At 49.3% G+C, this 18,211-nt stretch overlaps 1 protein-coding gene across 1 annotated transcript in view; it reads left to right on the top strand.

The window, feature by feature from the left end:
* The first annotated feature begins 12,592 nt into the window (after window positions 1-12,592).
* LOC145409682 (U3 small nucleolar RNA-associated protein 15 homolog) overlaps window positions 12,593-18,211 on the top strand; it is a 403,188-nt gene continuing 397,569 nt past the window's right edge. The window contains exon 1 of the mRNA XM_080280034.1: window positions 12,593-12,728. Coding sequence (XP_080136160.1) covers window positions 12,645-12,728 — 84 coding nt within the window. The 5' untranslated portion in view covers window positions 12,593-12,644. The remainder of the gene's footprint in view (window positions 12,729-18,211) is intronic.

Genomic DNA, 18,211 nt, shown 5'->3' with positions numbered 1-18,211 from the left:
AGGTGTCCAGAGGTGCGCTGGTATTGATTCCCCCTTTCATGCCATGGCCAGTAGCCGGGCCTTAGCGCCTTATGGTGGTGCCCCCGGGAAGCCACGGCCAGTAGCCGGGCCCCACGACCAGAAGCAGTTGAGAGCAGCCCTGCCGCCCCAGCATGAGATGAGTATCCTGACCCCAGACCCAGAGGACGTAGGAGAATACTGGAGAGGCCCTATCGCCTCCTCCGGCCTCTGCTCCCTACGCCTGGCCCTGGAGAAGACCCACCTGACGGACCCTGATTCAGGTCGGTGCCACAGCCCCTCCCTGACGGCGCCACTTGGCTCTGGGGGCTGCAGCCCTCGGGAGCTCCAGGCCCTCCCCAGAACACCCGGGCGGGACCTCCCTATGCCCCGACGGCGGAGGACCTCCACCTCTGGCCGAGACTTGAGCCAGAGATTCCTGGAATTATTTGGCCCCAGTCCTGAGGGCCACACGCCTGTTCCCAGCCCGGAAAGTACAGGCCTCTTCGCCACCTGCAGCCCCGGACGCAAGAAGATGCCCCTGCGTGTCGTCCCGTGCCCTCTTGGCATGACCTCCCCTGATGATGCCCCAGTCCCGGCAGATTTGTCACCGGTGTGTCTACTCACCACCCCCACCGTACAGTGACTCATGACGTTGTGATTATGCCCTGAAGTATAGTGTAATAGTGACGGGCTGATATAGTGCATCCCGAGTACCACGTCAAGTGTTTACGTGAAGTTGAACTAATAATCTAATATACTACGGGGCAGAATAGTAAATAACAAGTGCAGAATCCAAGTGTTGGTGAATCAGACACATAAGTGTGAGGCCCTTCATATTATATCTGTTATGCTGGTGTTTTTAAGGCGACTTCTCGTCGTAAAAACACTAGCTACTGAAGCGCGGTCCTCTTTCTAGACCGGAAGTAAAGCACCAACAAAGGAGCAGGACATAAAAACCAGGCAGTATACCTTAACACATCTATTACCTTAATTCTAACCGTAACAATACTCGTAGAGTGATATTTGAGATACAGGGGAACAGAGACACAGAGTTAATATTCAGCACCACAAAATAGAGTTACACTTAGCACACACTACAATGTTCATACAGGGAGATCTTGAATTATCTATGGTATTGTTTATGTATCACTTTTAGGCAGGACATATATAGCATGGTTCACAAAGGGAATAAACAAGATTGAGAGTCTATATGGGAAATATTACTATAAATGAGGTAGGGTGCGGATAGTGACACTTGACATCGTCACCTTGTCACAGCGACACTCACGCTCAGGCTTTTGACGGGCCCGCGCACCCTTACCTCAGGTGTTCACAGAAAGTTCTCTTATATGGGGGGACTTGGATAATTATAATAAAGTTCATTCTCTGCCCAGCCAACACTGAGTTCTTGTGGGCTACTATCAACTACACTGTTCTTCACTTAGTCACTGTTCACTGTTCTTTTTCCCGACTTGTTCTTGACACGGGGGGGGGGGAGAGTCACTATTTTCCTATATCTCCTGGGTAACGTTCACTCTGGGTCACACTCGTAGGTGGGGTGCAGGGAGGCTCTCCCGTCTGGGGGCCTCGACCTGATAGGCGGCCCTCGTGCTGGGGCCGCGTCGGTGTAGTGCAGGGAGGCCCTCTGGTCTGGGGGCCTCAACCTGATAGGTGGCCCTTGAGACTGGGACCAAGCAGCCGGAGTAGTTGGGCCTGTCGTCTTTGGCTCCATGGAGTGAGGGAGCCCAGATCCCCTTCGTCAGGAACTGGAGAGTCTGGCCTGGGTGTCCTGGGACTGCGGGCACCAAGGAGGAGAGGCGCCGTCAGGACTGGGCTGCGGCAGCGTCTCCTTTGGGGCTCGGGCAGGAACAAGGAACTCCCGGGCGTGGGCGGTAAGTCTGATATCGGGCCTTGCCACCACTCTAGCGTCTCCTCCGGGGCTATATTCCCGGGTGGTGACGAAGGGCTTCCACAAGGGAAAGAGGCTGGAGAAGGACTCACGTCACTCGTGTCCTCTCTAGTACGTCCTGAGGCCGGAGCCTTGGGTCGCCTTACCCTGGTACATACTCTGGCTGTAGACGTGGACTTGCCCGGCATGCAAGGAACAACTGAAGGGCGTACAAGGCCGCTCCTTCCCCACCATGTATATAGACCATCGGCGCGGTGATGCTGCTGAAGGGGAGACAAGCAAGAGAGGGATGCACTGGGGCAACTCTCTCTCTCTGGTGTACTAAGGCCGGAGCCTTGGGTCGCCTTACCCTTTGTACACTTTGTTAGGCCGTAGCCTTGGGCCTCCTGCCCTTGGTCCTCCTGCCCTAGAGGGTGTAACAAAGCCGTCAATACGGTGTTACCTGGGACTGAATCTTGTTCAGTCCCACCCCTATTCTGACAACCATTGCTCCGCCCGCAATGTAGTTTTCTTTCCCTGGTCACCTGGGGTTGGGGCAATTGCGGGGAACAAGGGCCCAGGATCGTGATGTCCTGGTGACCCTCTTGATCAGGGTCGCTAACCCCACCGTTGTGTCCTCCTGGGGTGGTGGTGCGGTGGCGGCCCGGTGGTGGGGTGGGGCGTGGTGAGGTGGGAGGTCAGGCGGCGGACACGACGGGCATTTTATCACCCTCCACGTTGTAGAAGTCACGACCCCCTGACTGGAGGTGGTAGGTGGTAGAGGTGGATGTCTGGTGGGCCGGGGTGAGGTGTTGGGTGAGGCTGACCCAGTGGGTGGTGAAGGTGTTGGGCTCCTGATGGGGGCTGAGAGTGAGCCGGAGGGAGGACGGATGATCGGTCCGGCGCAGGAGTCGGAGCAGGTGATGGGTGTCCCGGATTCTGGCAAGTGGGCGGTCGTGGGGTAGCCAGTGTACTCTCGTCACTTTCATCTCGGGGAATGGTGCCTGGTGAGGAGATGAAAGCTGAATGCTGGAGAGTGACAGGAGGTTGGTGTTTTTATGGGGGATGATTCGGTGGGAGGAGGGTTGTCCTTTGGGGAATTGGGACTTGGGAAGATTCCATCGTGCTTGGTGGAGGGGGAGGGTTATGGGGGAGGTGTTTGGGGTGGGGGGGGGTATGTGGAGGTGGTGGGTGCCGGAATGGGCGTGTGATGGGCGGAGGTGTTGGGGTGTACCTCAAGGGTGGGCGTGAGAGGCGTCCTTATCTGGTGGTGGTGGTAGTGATGGTGGGTGTGGGTGGCGATGGTGGTTGTGCACGTGGTGGTGGTGAGGGCGTGCGGCTGTAAGGGGGGGGCGGGTGGGGGTGCGGTGTGGCGCGTATAATGAGATTGGTCAAGGGGGAGGAGGGTGGTGGGTGTGGAGGTGGTGGGGTGGTGAGTGGTGAGGTCTGTGGGGGTGGTGGCTTTGGGTGGTGGTGGTGATGTGGGCGGTATGGGCGGTGTGGGTCGGGAGGTGGTGGGTGGACAGGTATTAGGGAGGTGAGTTGTGAGTTGTGAAGGGGTGGCGGTCTCGGCCAGTGGTGGTGGGGTGTTGGGGGGTGGGCTGGTTGTTGGTGAGGTGGAGGGAGGGGGTGAGAAGGAGTAGGAGTAGGAGTCTGTGGGGTAATTTTGAGAAAGGTCGGGATGGACAGGTGTGCGGGCAGGGGTGCAGGTTGGCCGGGCGCGTGGGTGGTCAGTGGTGGGTGGGTGGAAGGGTCACACGTGGCGATTTCTTTATGTGCGTTGTTGTCCCTGTTGATCTATAATGACTTGGTATGGGTTGGGTACTCGAACAATTCTGAAGGGTCCATTAAATCGGGGGGAGGTTTTGGAGGGTGTGGGCAGGTGTGCAACGACTACAGACTGACCAGGTTTGTATGGGTTGGAGTGAGTCGTGTCGGGCGCCAGGTCTTGTTGAGAGTGTAGGTGGTGGAGGCGGCGTTTGAGGTGGTGGAGAGGGTCGGTAGTGGAGGGTGGGGTGGGTGGCTGTAGGTGGTGGCGGAGTGGCAAGAGTAGTGGCGATTCCCCAAAAACTCTTTCATGTGGAGTTATCCCGTCTTCTCATGGGTATGTGTTTAAACCCCATTGGATAATCTTGACGTGGGCAGGCCAGTCTTCGTTCCCTGTTTGCATAATGCGTGTGCGGACCTGGTTCATGAGGGAGCGATGGCTTCTCTCGCAGATGCTGTTACCTTGAGGCCAGTAGGGGGATGAGTGGGAGATGTGGTATCCAAATATGTTCGCCAGTTCTTCCCAGACTTTTCCAGTAAATTCTGGGGCATTATCTGAGTGCAGTGCTTGGGGAATACCAAAATATGGGAAGACATGGTGGGTGAGGGCATCGGCAACTGATACTGCACTGTGATCTTTGGTGGGGCATGCGATGATAAACTTTGAATACACATCCACGAATGTGATTATGTATTTGTACCCTGCTTTGGGTGTAAGGGGGCCGACGACGTCTAAGGAAAGTAGTTGCCACGGTTTTTGTGCTGTTAATTTTCCTGAAGGGCCGGGTGTACGGGTGATGTCCTTTCCTAAAGTACAGGCTCGGCAGGATTGTATAATGTTCTTGGCGATGGTGCATGGGTTAGGGGTCCAGTACTTGTCGGTAAAGACCTGTAGGAGTTTTTTAGTTCCCAGGTGGATGCCGTTATGGGCATGGAGGTGGAGCATGGTGTCGTGGGCAGTGGTGGGGCTTAGGACGATGTGTCCGTTTGGATCGAACAGGTGTTCGCCATGTGGGTGGAGTTTAGCGAATGTGTTCGGTGGGATCCAGGTAGGGCGTTGTTTGTTGTGCCACATTTGGACTAGGTCTGGCTCTGTCGAGATTGCATTGATTGGTAGATGGGACAGGGCGTCGGCGTTTGTGTGGAGTTTGCCTGGTCGGTATGAGATCTCGAAATCATACTCCTCGAGTGTTTCTCGCCATCGTATAAGTTGTGCGTTGGTGGTGTTTGACTGACGTAACCATTGCAGGGATTGGTGGTCCGTAATGACTATCACATGGGTGCCTGAGATGTAGAAGCGGAAGTATTCGAGGGACCAGATGATTCCCAGGCACTCGTGTTTGGTGGCCGCATAGTTTCTTTCTGCAGGATTTAGGGTGCGGCTGGCACAGGCGATGATATGTTCACGGCCATCTTGTACTTGTGCAAGGACAGCCCCTATGGCGATGAGTGATACGTCGGTATACAGGCGGAATGGGAGGTTGTAATCTGGGAAAGCGAGTACTGGGGCAGAGGTTAACTTGGACTTCAGGGTGGTGAATGCAGTTTTTCTTGGTTCTGTCCATACGAACGGCTCGCCTTTTTTTGTTAGGTCGTGTAGGGGTTTGGTGATATCTGCAAATCCTTTGACGAACCGCCTGTAGTATGATGTTAGGCCTAGGAAGGCTCTAGTTTCGTGCACGTCACGAGGTAGGGGAATGTCGGCGATTGCACGTAGTTTTTCTGGGTCCGGGGAGATGCCTTCAGCGTTAATTAGATGTCCAAGGAAAGAGGCTGATCTCTCGGGCAAAACGCACTTTGTTGGATTCAGTTTTAGTCCTGCCTGGCGTATACGGTGGAACACTTGTTTGAGGCGGTGGAGGTGGTCGGCCCAGGTATGACTGAAAACGATGACGTCGTCCAGATACTCCAAACAAGTCTCCCAGGTTAGTCCGCTGAGAACTGAGTCCATCAGGCGGGAGAATGTGTCAGGGGCGTCGCAAAGTCCAAAGGGAAGAACGTTGAATTCATAATGCTTCCCGTTTGATGTTGAGAAGGCGGTTTTATGTTTGTCGTCGGGGTGTACAGGGACTTGCCAATAACCCGATTGCAGGTCTAGGGTCGAGAACCAGGTTGATCCATGCAGGGAGTCAAGCGAGTCATCGATTCTGGGTAGAGGCGTAGCGTCTTTGATAGTGATGTTGTTGACTTGGTGGTAGTCTATGCAAAAGCGCATAGTCCCATCTTTCTTCCGTACGAGTACAACAGGTGAGGACCATGGGCTAGTGGAGTTGGAGATAACGCCGGCATCGAGCATATCCTGGACCTGCCGGTCTTCTTCTGCCCATTGTTTGGATTTTTTCGTCGTGATGCTTGGCGAATTGGAGGTCCGGTCGTGTGTATCTCATGGCTGAGATAGGTAGTGTGGCCAAGGTCGGTTGGGCCGGCGGAGAACAGGTCCTGAAAGTCCAGGAGGAATTGTCAGAGGCTGTTGGTTTGGGAAGGGGATAGGTGTGATGGTAGGTCGGGGAGAGTGGGATGGTCGGGGGGTGATGCTTGGCATGGTTCGGCTTCTTCTGTGTGGCCGATGATGAGTCCTCGTGGTAGGGTTAGTGGGGTTGTGGCGAGGCTGGCGATACGGATTTCATGGGCATGTGGGGGAAGGAAGGTGGGGCTTACTAAACAGGAGGAGAGTGGTCCGGTGGGGATGGATGGTGAGAAGAGGACAGAGGTACCTGAAGGTCTGTTCAGTTTTACTCAAACTTCATGGTGGGGTGGAATGGTGATTGAGGAGGCGATAGTGGCAGGAAAAGATGGGGAGGGGTCCAGATGATGTGTGGTGGGGGGTGGTGATGGAGGGGGATGAAGTGAGGCATTGCGTGAAGTTGGGTTGGGGTCAGATGTACAGGTGGGTTGGGGCAGGTGAGTGTTCGGGGGTTGTGTGTGTTTGTGTGGTGAGGGGGGGGGTGTTCTTGCTTTTTCTTCGATGAGATTTTTTTTTCTTGTTGACTGATGCTTGGTTGGGGCAGGCTGGACTGAAGTGGAGGGGCGCTGATGGCAGTCAATGGTGGTGTGGAGTTTTTGGAGAAGGTCCAGCCCAAGATATCCATCATATTGATCGCATGTCGAGTCGAATATGATGAATGGGTGGTTAGTGGATACTCGTTGGTGGGTGTTGGTTTGGAGGGCCCGTGTTTCCTCACGGATAGGCAGGGGGCCATCCCCCGCATTGACGAGGTTGGCTGAAGTGGAGAGAAGGGAGCCAAATGCAGAGGTGTGGCGGGAGTAGAAGTGGGAATAGAGGCACGATCTGGCTGCTCCCGTATCTACCAGTAATCGTGCCTTGACCCCGTTCAGCCAAATCTTGTTGTAGACTGGGGGTCTGTAGCTATGTGAGGTGGCCCCCGCCACCGTGGGGAGGTGCGGGGGCGGTCCTAAAAATCCATCTGCTGAGGAGTGGGGACGTCATGGTCATCGTCGTCCGTTCCCGAGTAGAGTGTTGGCGGTGCGTCGTCTTCCGGGGCGTCGTCGTCTAGGGAGGAGACTTTCTTGCGCCCTTGGTGAAAGTTTCTGCGCCTGCTAGCCTTTAGCTGTTCTCTTACGTCGTGCAGGGGGCAGGTGCGACTGCAGGCCGTGAACTCCCAAGGATTAATAGTGATGAGATTGCCTTGTTCCTTGGGGTTGGAGCGCTTTTTCTGCGGGTAAGCCCTGGGCACAGTAGGAGTTGGCTCTGTAGTTGGCTGGTGAGGCAGCAGCTTAGGTTTGGGTGGAGGGTTGTGTTTCATCGGGAATCTTGTCACCGCCTGGAGTGGTTGTGGTATGGGACGGGCGGCGAGGAGACGTCTGACGAGTTGCAGGTCGTTTTCCATGTCCCCTGAGGGATCATAGATTGAGAAGTGCTCCCTGACTGTGCTAGGGAGAATCCTCAGCAGGGCATTAAATGTGTGTATATCTCGGCCATTTGTAGGTGCCTCGGGATAAACAGCGCTGACGAAGCGCCGAGCGTGGACGAATGTGTCGTCCAGGTTCCCGTCGTAGGTGAGGGCGTCGAGTTGAGAGAGGGCGACAACTCTGCCTATTGATGGCGTGAAAGCCTGTCTCACTATTTGTGAGAATTGATCCCATGACAGTTCTGGGACGATTTTTGGTGCGACTGTGGCAATTATTTTTCCCAGGTTAGGCAATGTGACTGCAATTTTTTCTCTGTCTGAGTCGAACCCTATGTCTAGGAGGGGTTTGACCATATCTAAATATACTTCTATGTCGCATTGGTCCGGGTTGAATCTCGGTAATTGGATGTGCGGTTTGGCTGCCATTGTGCAAGTTTCCTTTTTATCGTTCCTCCGTGCTTTTACTCGGATCCAGAACCACCGCTTGCCATCGGTGTTATGCTGGTGTTTTTAAGGCGACTTCTCGTCGTAAAAACACTAGCTACTGAAGCGGGGTCCTCTTTCTAGACCGGAAGTAAAGCACCAACAAAGGAACAGGAAATAAAAACCAGGCAGTACACCTTAACACATCTATTACCTTAATTCTAACCGTAACAATACTCGTAGAGTGATATTTGAGATACAGGGGAACAGAGACGCTGAGTTAATATTCAGCACCACAAAATAGAGTTACACTTAGCACACACTACAATGTTCATACAGGGAGATCTTGAATTATCTACAGTATGGTATTGTTATGTGTCACTTTTAGGCCGGATATATATAGCATGGTTCACAAAGGTAATAAACAAGATTGGGAGTCTATATGGGAAATATTACTATAAATGAGGTAGGGTGCGGATAGCGACACTTGACATCGTCACCTTGTCACGGCAACACTCACACTCATGCTCTTGACGGGCCCGCGCACCCTTACTTCAGGTGTTCACAGAAAGTTCTCTTATATGGGGGGACTTGGATAATTACAATAAAGTTCATTCTCTGCCCAGTCAACACTGAGTTCTTGTGGGCTACTATCAACTACACTGTTCGTCACTTAGTCACTGTTCACTGTTCTTTTTCCCGACTTGTTCTTGACACAGGGGGGGGGGAGAGTCACTATTTTCCTATATCTCCTGGGTAACGTTCACTCTGGGTCACACTCGTAGATGGGGTGCAGGGAGGCTCTCCCGTCTGGGGGCCTCGACCTGATAGGCGGCCCTCGAGCTGGGGCCGCGTCGGTGTGGTGCAGGGAGGCCCTCTGGTCTGGGGGCCTCGACCTGATAGGTGGCCCTCGGGACTGGGACCAAGCAGCCGGAGTAGTCGGGCCTGTCATCTTTGGCTCCGTGGAGTGAGGGAGCCCGGATCGCCTTCGTCAGGAGCTGGAGAGTCTGGCCTGGGTGTCCTGGGACTGCGGGCACCAAGGAGGAGAGGCGCCGTCAGGACTGGGCTGCGGCAGCGTCTCCTTTGGGGCTTGGGTAGGAACAAGGAACTCCCGGGCGTGGGCGGTAAGTCTGATATCGGGCCTTGCCACCACTCTAGCGTCTCCTCCGGGGCTATATTCCCGGGTGGTGACGAAGGGCTTCCACAAGGGAAAGAGGCTGGAGAAGGACTCACGTCACTCGTGTCCTCTCTAGTACGTCCTGAGGCCGGAGCCTTGGGTCGCCTTACCCTGGTACGTACTCTGGCTGTAGCCGTGGACTTGCCCGGCGTACGAGAAACAACTGAAGGGCGTACAAGGCCGCTCCTTCCCTGCCATGTGTATAGACCGTCGGCACGGTGTTGCTCCCGTAGTAGGGGACAAGCTGGAGTGAGGGGCACAGAGGCCACACTCTCTCCATTACGAACTGAAACTACCTTCAGGGGCTTCTCTACCCTGGTACGTGCCCCGGCCGGAGCCGAGTGCCTACCCGTTTTACTGAGAGCAACTGAAGGGCTTACAACTTACAAGGCCGCTCCTTCCCCGCCACGTATATAGACCGTCGGCACGGTGTTGCTCCCGTAATAGAGAAGGGCTACACGTACGGTAGCAGGGGCTCTTTACCCTGGTCCGTACACTGGCCGTAGCCGGAAGCTGATCTGTTCGATCAGGAACAACTGAAGAGCGTACAAGGCCGCTCCTTCCCCGCCACGTATATAGACCATCGGCGCGGTGTTGCTCCTGAAGGGGAGAACAGCAAGAGAGGGATGCACTGGGGCAACTCTCTCTCTCTGGTGTACTAAGGCCGGAGCCTTGGGTCGCCTTACCCTTTGTACACTTTGTTAGGCCGTAGCCTTGGGCCTCCTGCCCTTGGGCCTCCTGCCCTAGAGGGTGTAACAAAGCCGTCAATACGGTGTCACCTGGGACTGAATCTTGTTCAGTCCCACCCCTATTCTGACGACCATTGCTCCGGCCGCAATGTAGTTTCCTTTCCCTGGTCACCTGGGGTTGGGGCAATTGCGGGGAACAAGGGCCCAGGATCGTGATGTCCTGGTGACCCTCTTGATTGGGGTCACTAACCCCACCGTTGTGTCCTCCTGGGGTGGTGGTGCGGTGGCGGCCCGGTGGTGGGGTGGGGGGTGGTGAGGTGGGAGGTCCGGCGGCGGGCACGGCGGGCATTTTAATTTCATTGAAACTCTCGAGCTGTGGAATTCATATTAGTAAATTATCCAAATATCCCTTGCCCTCAGAGAATAGTAAAGCGAACGTGTTATCAATAACCTCCACTTTATGTTACTATAAGTATAACGCGACCCCCTGTGCCTTACACCCTCCCTTAGTGAACCTTTTCCCTAATTTCCCCGCGTGCGCAGAAACCTTGATACGTGTTATGATAAATTACCAAAACCCCCTTGCTATCAGAAAATAATAAATTGAACTCACTAACAATAATCTCCACTTTATATTACTATAAAATACAACTATGGTCCTTTCGCAGCAAGAAGTCCGTTCAGGGTGTGGCAGAAGTTGGACTTTCCCCGAGTGCGACACTGCCAATTTGACCACCATTTATCGGATTATCCCTACCTACCCCCATCCCACCTGTTTCTCTCTCTCTCTCTCTCTCTCTCTCTCTCTCTCTCTCTCTCTCTCTCTCTCTCTCTCTCTCTATATATATATATATATATATATATATATATATATATATATATTGTATATATTTATTATTTATTTTCAACTTTTTTCCACACCACCTATGAGGTAAAAGTCTAGGCACGTTTTATTTTTAAGAGGTTTCCCCTGTAGGCCTAATCCTCTCTCTGACCCTGGGTCCCTCGGCGTGGCAACATGGGAAAAAAGCACTGCCACGTCATTCAAATCGTTGTTATAATTCTAAAAAGTGATAATGTACTATATAGCTTCCTTTACTATATACAGAATATAAAAAACAATTTCAAATAGCACATAGATGGGAAATAAGAAAGAGAGAGGCATGTACTACGGTACGGCTGATTTGGCAGCATCGCTAGAGGTGATTCACCAGGTGGGCCCCACCCTGAACGGACTTCTTGCGGTGAAAGGACCATAGACCCCCAGTGCTTCGCCACCTCCCCCGTAAAGCCCCAGTCACACTGCAGGTACGACTTGTCGCAAACCTGAAAATCTCGAAACCAGTCCCCGACTACGAAGGTCTCCGAGCAGTCGTGCCACCGATCGGCTACCGGTGGTCGTCCAGCGTCCGTCCAGTGGGAGGCTGAACGGTGACCATGGCCAGGTACACACAGGTCAAGACACTGACGGGTGGCCAGCTGGTCATCAGCAGGCCGCCGACAAACGGCGGCCAGTCCGTGTCCTGTCGCAGTTTAGACCACGACCACTAGACCGACACCAGCCGCGGATTGGCCGGCAGCTGGTCTCGGTCTAGCCCACCGCCTGTCTCTCGACCAGTCGCCGGCTGGACGGCGGTCAGACTTCAACCACCACCCCTGACAGGAGGCTTTTGGACGGTGGTCGCCGCAGTCCAGTCATCGCCTTGACGGAGTGCAGACGGCCACCACACAGAGTGAGCGGTGACCAGCCTCCGCCCGGATGGCAACCACTGCTTTAAAATCAGGTGTCGCTGACAAGTCGCAGTCCGCAAGCCGGCCAGATGTAGTCTAGCCGCCCACCGGGCGGCTTCCATGCCACGACATAGGTGGTCGCAGGGAGGTTTTTCGTGCAGCACGAAAAACCTCGCGACGATTTTTTGGTCTCCATGGTGGTCTGCGGCTAGACCGAGACATATGAAAACCGGTCGTAAACCTCACCAAAACCACCCACAACTTGCAGGTCGCAGGTGGTTTGCGATAAGTCATACCTGCAGTGTGACTGTGGCCTAAGACCCACCTCCAACTCCCCCACTTGCACGGAGACCCTGGACGATATAAATCCTGTACACTAGGCTACACCTAGAGTGTTCTTACCGGTGCATATTGAATTAGTATCCAGAAAGATACTGGTTATCTAGTTGTAAGAGTTATAGTTGACCAAATACTGTGTTGTACTATCTGCTGTTTCTCTTGTGTCTGACTAAGTAATATACGTGTAAAGGTTATTGCCTAGAGTTTTTGTGTCCTGCCTCTCCCCTATTTGTACTATGCCCCGGTCTCGAAAGAAGACTCCGCTATACGTTAGGTGTTCTTGGACCGAGGAGTCGGGCCTTAAACACCTAGCATTATAGAAATATCTGCTGTTGTCCCTTGTCTGACTGAGTAATACACGTATAAAGGTTATTGCCTGGAGTTTTTGTGCCCTGCCTCTCTCTTATTTTTTCTAAGCCCCGGTCTCGAAAGAGGACCCCGCTACACGTTAGGTGTTTTAGGAACGGGAAGTCGAGCATTAAACACCTAGCATTACAACCCTTATTTTAATTTCTATTAGGTTATCTGTTATATCAACCTGCTCTTGGCCCTCATCAATTTTCATCCCCACGAATCTGTCATAAAATCCATTAGATACAAGTGGCTGGTTGTCCCTCCTTCAGGTATATTCACCTTCATATCACCTAACGAAAGAGGGCCAGGCGACCAGCCGCTCGGGCGGCTTTTAGTACTACGGAATCACATGTGAGGTTTGAGTTTGTGCTGTGTGTTGGTCAGATCAAAAACCAAGCCAAGCAACGATGAATTCGTTTAGGAAAACACAAATACGTGCATATACCAGACGGAAATCGACACCAGACAATATATATTGGAAGAAGTTAGAAGTAAGTTTACTTGGTTTACACGGTAATATCTAAGTTGGAAACCGCGGTAAAATTTCAGTACAATACACCCCTATTGTTGGGCAGCAATTTTTTTCTGATGTGTTTTGAATGATTTTGGCATTCATTTTTGTCGGAAATGCTTCCTTGTTCCCATTTCCTTCCCACGAGTGTAGCAAATCTGACAAAATGGAAGGTAAAATCATCCTCAGCATGCTGAAAATTTCTGGTGGAATCCGCCTGATTATTCATCAAACTAATCACATCTTTCCCAACGAAACCTACGCCTATTAAAACCTCCAGATTTGAATAAAGGCAGTACATAGCTGCAACTTTGAAACACGAAATTCCAGCATTTGCCGCATTATGTCTTGGGAGTGACAGAAAACCAATCCTTTTCTGCCCTATTCAAGAAGCTGAAAATTTCATTAAACTTACCAAACCTATCCAAACTGGAGGTATCCATACTAAATCAGTAGGATAGGAAAGGAAAGTGGCTAATTATGGAAACTTTCTTCATTTCGACTCTACATGGATGGAACCTTGTGTGTGGGGGCATCGTCACTGGTGGGTAATCTCAGTTATTATGCAAATGCGAATGGTATCGTAGTTAAAGAAAACATTATCTTTTTTGATGGCCTACCCGGTACAGTACCTGTCTATGACCCTTATTGTACTGGGTTCCATATTGTGTGCTTGTAAAATAAAACTGATACTGGTACCACTTCTAAGCATTTATCTGGGCAGGAGACTGGATAAATGTTTAGGCTTTAGCTAAGTCAGTCACAACTTTGTCGTGCATTTTTTTAATGTTGGGTTAATTGTGTGTGAAACCGCAGGAGAGCTTCCATGCATATATAAGTATGTATGTGAAGTGGAGGGAAGGGAAGACCGAGGATGAGGTGGAGGGATGGAGTTGAGAGGTATATGAGGGAGTGAGTTGGGGGAGGGCTGTCAAATGGTGGGTGACAGAGTGACTTGGAGGTGTTTTGTCTGCGGCCACCCATTGCGGGATTAGGGTGTCGGGCTATGGATAGATAGATAGATAGATTTTCAGTTGGCTTTACATTGAGCGATAAGCTTAATGGCTTAATTAATTCTTTACCAAACAGGCATGGCCTTTCCATATTTTCTCTTGAAATGAGCCTTTTACAGGTTACTTGTTATTTTTCCTGGATTACCACAGATACTGGGCATTTTTATAAACATACCACTTAAGCTATAAATAAGGATTTAGAATGCATAAATATTCTGCTGACATCTGCCAGCAGCCAGCCATGTTTAATATTGCTATTTTAGGTACACTTTTAAATTTTGAAAGCTGGCTGTCAAATGCAAGTGAGGTTAGGTTGGATTAGGCTTGGTTTAGTTAGGTTAGGTTTGGTTAAATCATTAAGTTCCCATTGCTTTGACGCGGGATGCATTGACACATCCAGTCGGAGAGATGATAGGTAAAGATTCTAGTTGGAGAGACCGACGATGTTCATTGCTGTGGGCAACCTGGCCACCTCCTTATCAACCCAGAAATAGGTACAGTATACTGTACATATTTTGTCCTTTTCCAGGCACTTCTTGCAATCATAATTCGACAGTTTACCATCTGTGTTGCATATTTACCATAATTACTTACCATAATATCATGAGTTTGTTATAGATGGAATTGTCATGCCCATTTGGTAAAGAATTACCATGGTTTCTTGTAAATCAGGAAACCATTTACTGTGCTGGGTTGTAACCACATAACCAGCCCACAGTTGTTCCCTGTGTGTCAATAAGTTGGTTGGCAGAGGGTTAATGCCACTCCCATTAAAACAACTAACTCAAACAGCCACCCCATACAGGATTATGGCATCTGGCTATAGATAGAATAGGTACGGTACACTATATACCGGTAAGATAGATATTTATTATATGTGTACCGTACGTCAATGATGCGGTATTTCCATATTTCCTATTGGAATGAAGTGTTGACAGGATCCAATGTTATTTTTTTAGATTAGCGTATGTACAATAGAATCTCCTAAATCACGGATTCATAATGCGTGACATCATGCAGCAGTTTGCAACATCAGTAAATTGTGGAAATTACATGAAATTCATGAATACAGCCTCCAAACTGATGGTTTTCTGATGCCTTATGTAATACGTGCCCTCATTACCTCAGATCTGCGCATCTAACTGGGGGGAAACCAGTAGTAGTTAAGCATGCCAGCTACTAAACCAGCCAATCATATTTAAGCATAGCTCTTACCGTAAGTCAATTACAGCTCTTCCTTCACATGCCAAGCATGAAGGATGTGTGCGTTTGATGCCCCGGCACCCAGCTCAGTGCATTGTTTCCTCCCCATTGTTAGTGTGTGGTTTGCGAGAGGATTCTCCCCCCCCCCAAGCTTCCGTTGCCTGCCCAGTGTTACCACGGCCGATCATAACCCTCCAAAGCTTACAACTTCTTAGAGGAAGGTTAAGAAGAAGCCAACATTAACTTACACCCAAAATTTATATCTGATGAGGATTGATGGCAGTGAGAAAAAGCCAAAGTTGCCTGCCATTACGGACTCAGTGAATCAGCGATATGTGCCATCGCACAATACCGGTATTGTTCATTCCCATTAAATATGCTTTACTATCCTTTCTTTTCCAAGGTGTTAGTGTTCACTGGTCACCAGTTTGATGTAGGTTTGGGGGTAAGGGGGGGCAACTTTTCCGAGATGACTGGTCCATAGCTAAGTAATTTTCCCCATAAGATAAGTTATTTCTAAATCACAGAATTCTTTAATCGTGTTGTGTGCTCAGTATATACTATAAAGTCATGATTAAGGAGATTCCACTGTACTGGGCTTTTTTATAATGTTAGTTTATAACAATGTTCGTAAATAGCGGGTTCCATTGTTATATGTAATACTGGGCGAATCTCATATTTTACATAATATGAGTGATTCGATTTAATCGCCAAGCGCTGTTTTGCTAAAACGTATCATATTTGATGGATGTCTCCTGTATGATGTATATAAAGATTTGCTTTATGACCGCACCTACCTTTGCCATTGCATAGTCGTGTGACAGTTGCGCAGTGATTAACCTGTCACGTCCCGAGCACTTTCGCACCTCCGACACCCCCCAAGTCCCGAGCATTTTTGGAATTTTTTTTTTTTGGCTAAAACCTCCGCTTTTGGTGAGAAACATCAAAAATTCATAGAGAAATCGCTCACCTGAGTTTTAAAATACTCAGTACAGGTAGGAGTACCTCCTTACCTTACAGGGTTTTCTATCAGGCTGTCTGCAAAGAAAACGAGTTCTGTTGGAGGATAACTATTCCACACCATTCTTAAACGGTATTTATTTATTTATTTGGTACGAATTTATGTGTAGTACGAGAGTATATTGGTTTTCAAACAGTAATATAGGCATTATAAGCATTGTTTCACTCACTAACTCATCACCATTCCTGACCTTCTTTTGCCACATTACCTGTTCATCATTTCTGACTGTTTCTTCCTCTAATGCTATGTAAACTTTGTCCTCCACATTGTCATCGATTGGGGAATCACTCTGGCCCTGAATGTCTTTATTGGCCAGGTCACTGGTAACAGGTGAATTGCCGAGACAATGGAGGGGGGAGGTTATGCGGTGTAAGGCATTGTCCCTGCTTGGCATCTTGTAGAGGAATAGAGGAAGGTGTCCTGTGTATACGGACGAAAAATCATGCGCGAAAATTGAAAATTGTGCAAATTAGGGACCTTGCAATTGCACGACATACCAGTACGTTGTCGGGACTGGCAAATGCAAAATGTTGCAACGTACCCATACGTCGACGGGACAGGGCGGGTTAACAAATGCTCTTAACGTACAATACTGTTTTGGTGCAAGTTTTAAGCACTGCACACTTTAGTTTGCATGCTGTTAGGCAGGTTATACTGTAATCATTAAGGGGGTCTGTGGGGCAAAGCCCTCAGTTGGGTATTCACTGTTCATTGAGGGGGTCTGTTCGCCCCTCCAGTTAAGTGATAGATATCCACTAAAATGGTACCAATTGATTTGTGTACATTTGAGTATGTTTGGTGCGCTGGTGTGTTCAGTTGGCAGGATCGGCAGTAAACATGCTTTTGTGAGTATTGTTCAGGTGGCTTTATTTAAAATCGCAAAGTAGGTTTACAGTATTTGGCATGTTCTCTTTATTTCTTTCGTTGAAAATTCATTGTTAATTACGTGTGATGCACTGTATCTAGTAGTCACTAAAATGGCTTTGGTTTAGAACATTTAAAGAAACAGCTTGAGTCCATGCATTTACCAGGCATTTTTCTCAATAAACTATAACCTAATTATCATTGTGATAGCTTTAAAAAGTTGGGGAAATGTGTAATTTTTAAGAAATCGACCATATACCCAATCCACAGATGTTCCCTACATGTCGACAGTTGGGTTGGTGGAGGTTTAGTGCCCCTCCCTGTAAGACCACTGACTTAAAGACAATGGGATTATGGCATCTGGCTGTAGAAAATAGAGAGATAGAACTACTAAACATAACTTTGTGGTGTTGTATGGGCTAGCATGTTATTTTCGCAAAAATTGGGTCTCATGAATGAATTATAATTATACCCATACCCCGCTATCCGGCAGTGTTGCGTACTAGAAGGCGTGTTTGGTCAGCAAGAATGTCAGTTATCAAAGCAATTTTCCCCATAAGTTACTGAAGAAAACCTAGAGATTCATTCCAGGCCCAGACCCAAACTCTCATATAGCCTACTGTACAGTACATTACTCAGTCAGTAGAGACTGACACAGAAACACCATAGGCAATGTTATTATCCTCATGAACACTACTATTGCTAAAGGAATGGGAAATCAGACATCACATACAAACATGTTATGGCAATTTATTGATGACAAACAAAAATCTGTGTACAAAAAAAGCACCGTAAAGTTTGGTGAATTCGGACTTGGGGATGACTTAGGACATTTCAGGAAAAAGTGTAAACCAATTAAAATACAGAGAAATGAAAATCTGGTTGTGAAAAAAATATGAGTATTATTAAAGGAATGTTGTAGCTATAACTTAGATAAAATGATAATGTAATCCCATTTACACAGTTTGTGTAAATATTCATTGAATACGTCGTAAAAAAAGGCATGCTTTTTTGTATCGGTCAAACTTCTACTGAGCGTAAAGGATGGGAAGGTGTGAAGATGTGTCCATCGCCAGAATGTCACAAAAACATTTGCAATACCACACATACAGTTTCTTTGGCCTCAGTGTCTGTAGTTCAAGGTCCACAGGCCTAACAACAAATTTTCTTTATTTTTTTTTATTAAATAGGGTTACTTCGGACAGGGAAAGGAAAAAAATATAGCTTTTAGCCTGTGTGCATCCATGCACAGACACGCAGATGCACAAAGACAGTATTTCTACCTAACTATACATAGCAAACATCCTTTCAATCATGACAACATCTGTCACTTGCTCTCTTCTTAAGAAACCTTAACTATGA

Source organism: Coenobita brevimanus, chromosome 82, assembly GCF_032717465.1.
Source record: "Coenobita brevimanus isolate Jiangsu-jjx chromosome 82, ASM3271746v2, whole genome shotgun sequence".
In the NCBI taxonomy this organism is placed as follows: domain Eukaryota; kingdom Metazoa; phylum Arthropoda; class Malacostraca; order Decapoda; family Coenobitidae; genus Coenobita; species Coenobita brevimanus.
This window is presented reverse-complemented; position numbering and strand designations above follow the sequence as displayed.